Source organism: Ostrinia nubilalis, chromosome 12 (genome assembly GCF_963855985.1).
Source record: "Ostrinia nubilalis chromosome 12, ilOstNubi1.1, whole genome shotgun sequence".
Lineage (NCBI taxonomy): Eukaryota > Metazoa > Arthropoda > Insecta > Lepidoptera > Crambidae > Ostrinia > Ostrinia nubilalis.
In genome coordinates, this window is record NC_087099.1 from 3,846,771 (window position 1) to 3,858,255 (window position 11,485).

General features: G+C 39.4%; 1 protein-coding gene across 1 annotated transcript; it reads right to left on the reverse strand.

Annotated features, from left to right (window-relative positions):
* On the reverse strand, positions 1–5,785 carry LOC135076475 (glutathione S-transferase-like). Its single transcript, XM_063970940.1, has 4 exons — positions 5,627–5,785; positions 5,084–5,251; positions 754–890; positions 1–227 (listed from the first exon to the last, which is right to left on the reverse strand). The coding sequence occupies exons 1-4, from the start codon at positions 5,760–5,762 to the stop codon at positions 54–56; spliced, it is 615 nt and encodes a 204-aa protein (XP_063827010.1). The 5' UTR covers positions 5,763–5,785; the 3' UTR covers positions 1–53.
* Between the last annotated feature and the right edge of the window lie 5,700 nt (positions 5,786–11,485).

The following is an 11,485-nucleotide window of genomic DNA, read 5'->3' on the forward strand; positions in this document are numbered from 1 at the left end:
TAATTACAAAAATCATTTAATATACCATACAACTTACAAATACTGTATTAACTTTAACTGACAGGAGCGGAAGATTGTTTGTTAGCCAAGTACTCCTTGACTCCTGGGTTTGCGTATATCTCAGATATAAGAGCTGTTATTGCAGGGTACTCAGTGTTTACTGTCTGATTGAGTTGTAGGTTGAGTAGCTCAGTAGTGTTCACTAAAATGAAGTCTGCCCAGGATAACTGAAAGTAGATAATAACGAATTAGGAACTAATTCTGCCAACAAAGAAAGGTAAAGTAAGGTGTACACCTAGAGATACAGGTACAAGTAAAGGACGTAGCACATTTATCAACCCGGAAAGGGATCGAAACCGTATCAACTCGAGACGGTCAGTATTCTTTGTATGAAACTCTATACTGCAACGCACACTTATCCGCACCATAAGGTAAACGCCTCACCTCGCGATTGACAGCGCGCGAAAGGCGATACGGTGTTGATCCTTTTCCGAGTTGATAAGTTTGCTATGACCTTAAGTATCATAAGTATCATCATTTCAGCCAATGAACGTCTATACAAAGAACTCCCTTAAGCATTTCCGAAAAGACCATTCCTGCGCTGCCCGCATCCAGGTGCTTCCAACGACCTTCACCAGATCGTCAGTTTAGCTTACTAATCTTCTAAATAATTTATAACTCAAAGGTGACCGACTGACTGACAAAGACCTCCCTCTTGGACTAGAAATCGTTTTCCACAACAAAACAGCTTACCTTTCCACCGAAATATCCACCACCCGCATGCAATTCTTTCTCAAATCTAGAATAGTAGTAATCTACATCTTCAAGCACCTGCTTTTTAAGTTTCTCCTTCTCTTCTGGGTCTTGAGCGTAAAAGAATGTCGCAAGTTCTGGAATAAAAATATGACGTCTTCAATGTAAGAAATTATCCAAATCCATAAACGTATGGTAAAATGAATAACTAATAATTTTTCTTCGTGCCTTTGCAATACAAATTACTAATGATTACGAGTTACAAATTACTACGAGTGGGTTCACTGCACTATGGGACGCTGTTCGAACCTCGCCGCTGCTTGACTAGAAAAGCGGCGGCGGGGTTCGAACTAGCGTTCCTTTGATCTCGAGTCGGCCATTGTCGCTTCTTGCGTTAACTTAATCTGATATATTTCATCAACAGCCCTTTTACAGTCCTTTACTCTGCCGTCATCACACTGATAACTCAGTGATCAGATGATCAGAACTATCGCACTACCTAATTCCCAGGGACTACTCAGAACAGATACCGGTTTCTAATAGGCCACGGCTACGATATTCCGGATCCGACCTAACAATTGAGAAAACTGCTTGTAGTTAACGAGATGGGATATTAAATAATGTAGTATTTTCTAAAATCGACACTTAACATTTAAGAACATAAAAGTAGCCAGGGCTATGTAACACTTCAATAATGTTAGTCACTAATAAATTCGTAGGACACTCGAGTATCTCCATTTCCCACAGTAATCACCATTACTGAAACTGTACCATTAAGTACTATCACAACACTGTGTGCATCACCCATCGACTACACACTACGATTTACAGCTCAAGAGCAAATTCGAGTTCCCATTACAGAAAAATCATCATCACCGCTACTGTGAACAGCATGTACCTCGACTTCAACTTTAGACTGGTACAAAACCCTATGGCATTCTTCTCAATTGATCATGAATAGGTAAGCAAGTGTAAAGTGGCAAAGCTGCTACTTTCCCGAGATAAAATCTTATTTTAAGCCTACCGCCCGTATTCTATTAGACGAGTACCTACTACAAGGTAAACCGATAATGAATTCAGGAAGTCTATTTAAGCGATTCTAATAGTTTCAGTCTATTTACATCCGTCACGATAATATTCAGATCAGTGGTGAACCGTGATAGGTTCAAATAGTTTACAATACATTTTTCACTCAATGCACGTGACGTAATTTATTGCATGTTCATAATGGCGCACTTTTTTTTGATACTATTTGTACCACTGAGCCAAACTAAAAATTGTTTTGAGTTAAGATTAAATTATCACTTATGATTGGATGTAATACTAATTTGCAAACTACTACCTTTAACCATAATTATGGTAAAACATGAATATTCATCAACTGAAAACTACCTTGTCTTATAAAACCTACTATAACGAAAATAAAAGATAAAAGCCAAAAAGTACAAGTGCATTTTAGTCAAATATAAAGAAAGCATCATGAATAGTAGGTATGCAAGTGCCACAACTCTGAAAGCCATCCCTGTGACTATAGATTTCAAAGTAATGTAATCATCCCTGTGATTTCGAACATGGTGATAGTCAATTGAAAAAAAATAATTACACGGGCCTTCTATTTCTGCATTTCGGTGTTTGAAGGGCTCCAGAACAGCCGATAAATGACTTAGCGGAGTAACATTGACGTGAGGGTTGTTAGAAATATTTTAAAAACATGGCCATAATGTTCCTTGAGTTTTGCCTGTACGGCAGAAAGGAGAAAAAAAAATTGAAGTGGGCTGGCCTTCTTTATCCCGCTTCTGATGTCGGAGAACGGTCAGAAGGGGCAGGACATTATGTTTCACCAGGAAGTTAAATAAAATGATGTATAGTTTTTACACTATAGATTGTTGTATTTCGGTAAGAATACAATAATAACAATAATAATATTTGAGCAGTCTCACACACAGGACCGAGACAACAATACCGAGCGGCGGGTAAGGCCAGAATGCCATGACTTTTTTTTTTTTTTTTTTGAAGGGACGCGCGCTGGTAGCTTGAGGAGCTTTTCCAGCTTCACCGGGCAGAGTGGCGAGTACAGAAGGTACTCTAGCCGTTTGGCGATTGTGGGCGAGGCTCGTCCGCGTCGGTCGCAGACCGACGTTCGCGATCGGGCCGTATCGAGCGCATAAGGCGCCCGATCAGTGGCGAACCCAACTAGAGGGTTGCCCACCGCGGTGTTGGACCAAAGTCCAGCCTACGGCGGGCTCACTCTAGTGGGCCCGATCGAGGGGACTACGGACGCGGCCTGAGGGCGCCACGGTAGGCTCGGACCTCGGCTCAGGCCGTGTCCGGGGGACGGATAGGGGAGAACCGGCCCGGTACATGTCTGTACCGTCCGAAATGGAAAGCAGGGCCTCGTACTCGCCGGCGAGTACGGTGTAACGAGCTACTGTGTTGTGGAGTAGTTGGCGTGCTTAAGGCAGTGATGTCTGTGTTCAGAAATTCGGTAATAGGATCGTCCGGGTCGTCTAGGACATGCCTAGGTCGTCGGTATTGGGCAGCGACATTTTCCTGGGGTGTATACGTGGCGGCGCTAACGATAAGAGGGTTCTTGTGGTTGATCGCTTTATCAAAGTAGCGGCGAGAGGCTTCTTTCATAAAGTGATCAATCGATGGGATCTCGAAATCTCTATGGAGATTCGTATTACGCACGAACCACGGGGCATCCGCGGCTCGGCGTAAGAATTTGTTTTGGAGGGTCTGGAATTTCTTAAGGTCTGTGCAGGAAGTGTGAGCAAACACCGGACTGGCGTAAGTCAACACTGGACGGATGCAGGTTTTGTAAATTGTCAACTTATTTCTAAGTGACAATTTACTTTTCCTTCCAACTAGGTGGTAGAGTCGGTGGATGTAGTGGTTCGCACGGCTCAAGACGCGTCTGAGGTGCGGAGCGAACGATAATCTCTGGTCGAGAGTGACACCTAAGTACTTGGCCTCACTTTTCCAAGGAATAGTTTGGTCAAATAAGGTGAGATGGGTGGGGACATTAGGACGAGTGCGAACCGGAGGACGTTTCGCAGACAAAGCCCTAGAAAAGTACACTGCTGCACTTTTTTCGGGATTTACCTCGATACGCCACTTCCTGAACCATTCGCCTAATTGTGTGACTGCGCGTTGGAGCGCCAAGATGACGTAATTGCGATTACGTCCGGACTTGTAGAGTGCGGTGTCGTCCGCAAAGAGGGCTAAATCCGTATTCGGATATTTGGGGATGTCATTGACGTACAATGAAAAGAGGATGGGCGAGAGCACGGAGCCCTGGGGGACTCCGGCTCTTATGGGGCGGGGGGAGGAGAGGGAGCCATCTACTCGGTAACGAAAGGTGCGATTCGATAAAAAGTCACGTAAGATGTGCACGAGACTGTCCGGCACACCGAGTTCGTAAAGCTTGTAAATCAAGCCATTGTGCCAGACTTTATCGAATGCCTTCGCTACGTCGAAGAATAGCACTCCTGTCCCTACGGGTGGCTTAGCAGTGAGGCCGCTAAGTATGTGCTCCGTTAAGCGGTGCACCTGTTGTACGCAGGAATGTGAGGCGCGGAAGCCAAACTGTTCGTTTATTAAGAGATTATTAGAAAAAACATAATCTCTTAATCGAGAGACAATTATACGTTCGTATAACTTACCCATGGTCTTTAAGAGACTGATAGGTCTGTAGCTTGTGGGGTCAGCCAGTTTCTTACCGGGCTTCGGGATGCCAATGACTTCTGCCTCTTTCCACGCGTCGGGAAAGATGCAGTGAGACATGGCCGCGTTGAAAATAGCAACCAAGAGGTATACTAGGGGGGCGGGCAGGGCGCGTAAGACTCTATTAGAGATACGGTCCGGGCCGGGGGCTTTGTTGGGACGGAAACCTTTGATTATCGTTCGCACCTCGTCGACGTTGGTCGGGTCTAGGGTTGTGGTCGGAGGGAGGGCGGCTCTACGTTCGACTTCGCTGTCCACCATGCGGAGGTGGGCAGAGTCTACTGGGAGGGTACTGGGGGAGCACTGTGCTTCTAGACTGTCGAATGCCATGACTACGGTCGTGCTCGTTCTTTTATACAGCCATCCCCACCCAAACCGGCTAGCAGGTAGCGCCCGACCTGTCTCGGTACGGTCAATACAACTCCTTTTACTTACTGCAAACTATTTTATAACATAACTAGACATTTACAATAAATCAAATTATAATTTATTACATTTAAAATTAATGTTGTTATTATTATTTGGTTTTATTAAAATTATTACTAAGTAATTACATGACAATCAATATTCTACGACATATTATTATTTACTACTGCTCACCTACTCTTAATAAGGTCATAGATGTTCAGCACGGCAGCATCTAACTTTGCTTGTTCCCACGGGTCTGTCGGCAATAGACCGGTCTGGCTGGCCACGTACCGCGCAATGGCTATGGACTGGTTGAGGACCCGGCCATCTTCTTCGTATATTGGCAGCTGGCCGTATGGTAGAGCTGGAAGTAGACACTATTTAAACTATATAGAGAACACTTTATGCCCATTGCACTAGGTTCAAAATGGATTGAAGTATTTTGTATCTTCTTTGTAAATAGTAAATAAGATATTAAGTGGAATGAAGGATGTCGCACATTTATCAGCCCGAATAGGGATCGTAACCGTATCAACTCCAGGCGGTCAGTATTATTTGTATGAAACTCTTTATTGCAACGCACACTTATCTGCACTGTAACGTAAACGCCTCGCCTCGCAATTGACAGCTCGCGAAAGGCGATGACAGCTTGCAAAGGCGATACGGTGTCGGATCCCTTTCCGAGTTGATAAGTTTGCTATGAGCTTAACCCGAATAAAATAATAGTAATTGTACTCACAATCCTTGATCTCTTTGATCGGCCATTCCTGCATGTTGTATCTGACGTCATCAAACTTCAGCCCGCCATAGTGCAACATATACCTGATGGGCTCGCTGTACCCAGTTATGTCGAAATAAACTAATTTCCGTGACATGTTTGCGATTATACAACCACCGCGACAATGATTATCTAATTTATTGAAGTTATCTTTTATGCCGACGATTAAGGTTCCCTAAATTAAAATAAAACCCGTAATTGGTATAAAATTACATCGTAATGTTTGGAATCTACAGATTGCTGTAGCTAGCTGTAGTATTAGGGCTCCCGCGCACTAGGCAGCCAATCCGGTATAAGAACACTCTTGACTGCCTAGTGCGCGGGCAGCCATACACCGTCATGTTCGAGTGGCCGCCACAGCCAGGCTACCTTGTGCGCGGTGTCAAATTCAAATTCAAATTCATTTATTTGCACAGGAACATGGTACAATACAGATGTCAGATAAAAACAATCAGGTTCAACATGTTTCGTCTACGAGACATGCAAAAATTTCATAGTCAATTAATAGTTTTATCAAATCATGCATTTTACATAATATTATAAATAATCCGTTTTTATTAGGCCATTTCAAAATTCATAGTCAATAATAATAATAAATTTATAATTACGGCATGCGAAATCCATGTACGAGTAGTATGTATCAACAGCACTTTTGAAATTAATAATAATCCATAATTAATTGTCAATATTATTTTATAATGTCAAATGCTCCAAATAAATACAATACATGTCATTTTTTAAGTTTAAATTTCATTTATAATTCAAAAATTCCGTAACAGAATAAAAGCATTTCTCTGCTAGCCAATTTTTCAATCTGTTTTTAAATAGATTTATAGGTAAGTCAGAAATGTTAACAGGTATCTTATTGTATATTTTGATTGCCATTATGAAACATTTTTTTCTGTACAATTCAGTCCTAATGGCTAGATATTTTAGTCTATTAGAGTGCCTGCGGCTGTATAATTAATGATTAAACGAACTTAAAAAGTGAAGTTCTATCATAATTATGCGAGGGCTTTGTCCGAAGAGATTAGAAATAAGAAATATGTAGTATCACGTACGGTGATGCCAGTTTACGCACTGTTAGTTGAGGATATATTTTTTTTTTTTTTTTTTTTTTTGTGTGGGTATCTCACTTTACATCTTATTTGACATTGGTATCCGTCGTCAGTTAGTTTGGAGTAGTAATTTGTATTTTTTATCATTTCACTAATATGGGGGTTTGTGTTTTTAATAATATACATATATGATTGTTAAAGACGGGTGGGAGGGTTTCTAATCTCTTCGGACAAAGTCCTCGCATAATTATGATAGAACTTCACTTTTTAAGTTCGTTTAATCATTAATTATGCTCGTGCTTTGTCCTCGAGATTAGAAATAAGAACTATGTAGATTTTGAGAGAACTGATGTGAAATGATAATAAAAACAAAGCTGTTTATTACTTTGCAAAAATAATAAATCATTAGTAAGAATACAATGCTTGTTTTATAATTACTATTAAGTGTGACATAACTGTCGTAGTTACCCGAGTGAATACTTTCGTATAATTGATAATTATTATTAAGGGTAAGTAATTAAAGGCAAGTATAATTAGCTGTTATATTAGCCATAATGTAAGTGGGAAAGTTAATTATTGTTTCCCAAATCAATTGTCAGTATTAGGTTCTTCTGGCAATTAAATGTTGATTGTTATTTCTGGACGCAATAGGCATTCTATTAAAGAATTTGCCCAAAGTAGCTATTTGAAATAACGCTCCAACCGGGGGTAATTCTGATAATCAAGATTAATTCCTAATGTATGTGCTCTAGACGAGGCAGCATGCCTCGTGCTGTGAGTGGTGAATATCAAGGTGTCAATATCACAAGCCTGCAATGTTAATTGAACTAAACTTGTGACTAAACTAAGTGCTCGGTGTTAGAGCGGTAAACAATTTCGTAAGCAACACTTTGCACAAAATGCTTGTACATGACATAAATTGTCAAAACAATACCAAGATTGATTGTTGTGAACTTGGGCGCGATGTCGTGATTAAATTGAATATTTGTATGCATAATATTTGAATGCTTATAAGGAAGGTTTGAACAATGTGTGTAATAATTACACTAACAAATGACAGTAAAATGGCTAATTTCTCAATATTTTAAATTTTTTGGAAACCATAATATCTGATTATGTTTCCAATATGACAGCCAAATTAAAAGACAAGCTTATTACAGCTATCGAAATTCACAATTTTTTATTAAAATAGTGGAATCTAATACCTCAATGAATGATAGTTATGGTAAAAGTAAAACAATTTCCTTGAACAATTATTGTACTGCTTGATCATCAGACAATGATGAAGATATAATATCCATAGATAGATGAAGATGTAATCTTCGTTTTATATGAGACATTTAGACACATGTAGCGTTTTTATTTTTATCCAATTAAAGAAACAAAGCTAGACTACATTATAAGGGTACTGCTAGTATACCCGTCGCTTGATCACATGTGATTTTTGCAATGTATGTGTAATACAAAAAAGGAAGGAAACCGCAGAAATAAGCTTGACCTTGTTGTCTTAAAATTTTAATTGCGTATGCATCAGGGTACCTATCTAATTTAGGGTATATAACGATAACGAATTTGGCAAAATTAACGATGCCACGTTCTCCAAATGCAAAAATAATAAAATGGTGAATTTGGTAATGTCGAGTCCATACTAATATTGAATGGACTCTTTAAGATTCGGTATCTACCATGCTATTATCTAGATAAGATAGATCATTAGATAGGACACATCATGGTGTATTGATGATTATAATGATTTTTCTAGTTTCGCATCATTGCCACAATTATTTTTATTTGTGTTAAGTGGGGGGAAACTGCACGCCACCTATGCGGTGTACAAAACTGAATTTCATTCTGAGAAACTGAAAATTTTGAAGATCCTTAGTAAATACTTTTAGGCCAAGAAAGGTCAATGTTTGGAATCTTTGCAGATTAATTCTTATATTATGTTTTTAATATTAGATAATATTAATAAAATAAAATAGATGTTGGACCATGGGTCCCCAGAAGTTTCCCCGTAACACGCCGCCCCCTATCCCGTAGTTGAGACATCGGAGTACTATATTTCATGACACTTAATATAAGTTTATGAATAGCCTGATATAATTGCAATTTTTCTATGTCCGAATATAATCATGTATTATGTGATTTATACTGACATTTATTATTGGTTGTGAGATTGAAATCACATAACTCTATCCTAGTACAACAGAGTCACTTATTACTAGTGGCCACTGATGGTAAAAATGTAAAAGCCAACCGACATATTTTACGAGATTCAACTGTTGCGGTTCTGAGCTGGATGCGGCTGGTGCGCTCACGAGCATGACACGTGATGACTGTTTTGAAAGTCAGGAGGTCAAGTCCTCTGTTTTCATCGGTTGTCTGCCTTTCGAGGAAGTCCCTTCAAGGTTAAATTCGTATAAGAAAGGACTTTTTGGTGGCTGCTGATTTGATTTTGGGATTCAATTCCAGATCAGCCCCAAACTTTGAAGTTCGCTAGGCAGTTTTTCGTGTTTTGGAAAGTTTTTATCAAAAGACATGGCGTCAATCTTCGGTGTTTGTAATAAATAAATAAATAGATGAGTCTTTTAACAATTTCACACAGCGCCAGCTGGCCCCAAAGTAGGTAATAATTGATCTTATCTTTAATGAGTCTAAGTAGAATTACGTTTTTTCTGATAAGGAATTCTTAGTAGACAGTCGAGAAAATGCGATTGGCATCGATAAGAAATTCATATTAAGGTAATTGTGTTGAAGCTTGTCCTACACAGGATCATCACCAATATTACAATCTCATCATGAAGGGGCGCAGCTGTTTCAGACCAACAGCGTTGCAGGTGTCGAATCTAATTGATTTCTAGTTTCAGCAGCAGCGGAAGCGGCGCAGATGTCAACGAGAGCAGCAGCGTCGGCGGCGGCAGGGTTCGAGGCTAAGGGTTCTGAGTCCAATGTTTCGATAGCCACTAATGGTTTTTCACCTGCTAACGATTTGGCGTGTATCATATCACCACCCGGTAGTGTGGATATAAACCCATCAAATTATGTCTTATTAAGACAACTCCCAATTTTTAAACAAGTAGGTATGCATTATTGCATTTTTTTTTTTTAATGTGATATGTACTTTTACCAGTATGGAACAGCCCTTTTGACTGCCTGCTAAAATATGTAGCGGGTAGGTAACAACTTAACACGAATTATCTGCATGCCTAGTAATATTAACGTTCATATCAATTTAAAATTAAATATCGCCAAATTGTTATCACCGAAAAACTTAGACTTGAACTTACTTGACTTGAAGAATTAAGTAGGTAAGACAGTAAAATTACAACCCGTTGTAGTTGCCCGCAATACCGTAAGTATCGTAATATTTTTAGGATTCTGCGTCTGATTTAGAGGGTAGGTATTGTTGATAATACCGCAAACCATCATATTATAAAAATCACACAGCTCCGCAGTATGGTAGTATGGGTAATTATTATTTAAAAAAAATAATTAACTTCGAACATCTGATTTAGAAGTAGGTTATTAATGCAAAGTTTTTAGTGCCGCAAACCCTTAGATATAGATAAATCATTACATTACGAACGTCTGATTTGGAGGCAAGTATATATTAATATCGCAAACTGTCAGACAAAAATAACCACACAAATTAAATAACGTGACAACCCGTGTACGGTTGCCCGCAATATGGTAGTATGTGTAATGATAATATTGTATTAAGTAAATATAATTTACTGTATTCGTCTGAATTAGAGGTAGGTAATAACTCAAACGTTAAAACGCAAATCGTCAGACAAAAACCACAACTAGCATAACGTGACAACCTGATATGGTTGCCCGCAATATGGTAGTATGTGTAATGATAATATTGTATTAAGTAAATAGAATTTACTGTATTCGTCTGAATTAGAGGTAGGTAATAACTCAAACGTTAAAACGCAAATCGTCAGACAAAAAACCACAACTAGCATAACGTGACAACCTGGTATGGTTGCCCGCAATATGGTAGTATGTGTAATGATAATATTATAATAAAAATAATTTACCGTATTCGTCTGAATTAGAGGTAGGAGTAGAACTCGAACGTTAAACCGCAAACCCTCAGACAAAAAACACAACTAGCATAAGAAGACAACCCGGTATGGTTGCCCGCACCATGGTAGTATGTGTAATAATGGATAGAACTTACTGCATCTGTCTTCTTCTTCGTTTGGTTGAAGGCGATGAACTTGCGTTTTTTCTAATTGTCTGAATTAGAGGTAGGAGTAGAACTCAAACGTTAAACCGCAACCCCTCAGACAAAAAACACAACTGGCATAAGGAGACAACCCGGGATGGTTGCCCGCACTATGGTAGTATGTGTAATGATGATGTTCTTCTTCTTCTTCTTTTGGTTGAAGGCGATGAACTTGCGATTTTTCCAATTGTCTGAATTAGGGGTAGGAGTAGAACTCAACCGTTAAACCGCAAACCCTCAGACAAAAAACACAACTGGCATAAAGAGACAACCCGGGATGGTTGTTCGCATTATGGTAATGTGTAATGATGATGTTCTTCTTCTTCTTCTTTTGGTTGAAGGCGATGAACTTGCGATTTTTCCCAATTGTCTGAATTAGGGGTAGGAGTAGAACTCAAACGTAAAACCGCAAACCCTCAGACAAAAAACACAACTGGCATAAAGAGACAACCCGGGATGGTTGTTCGCATTATGGTAATGTGTAATGATGATGTTCTTCTTCTTCTTCTTTTGGTTGAAGGCGAT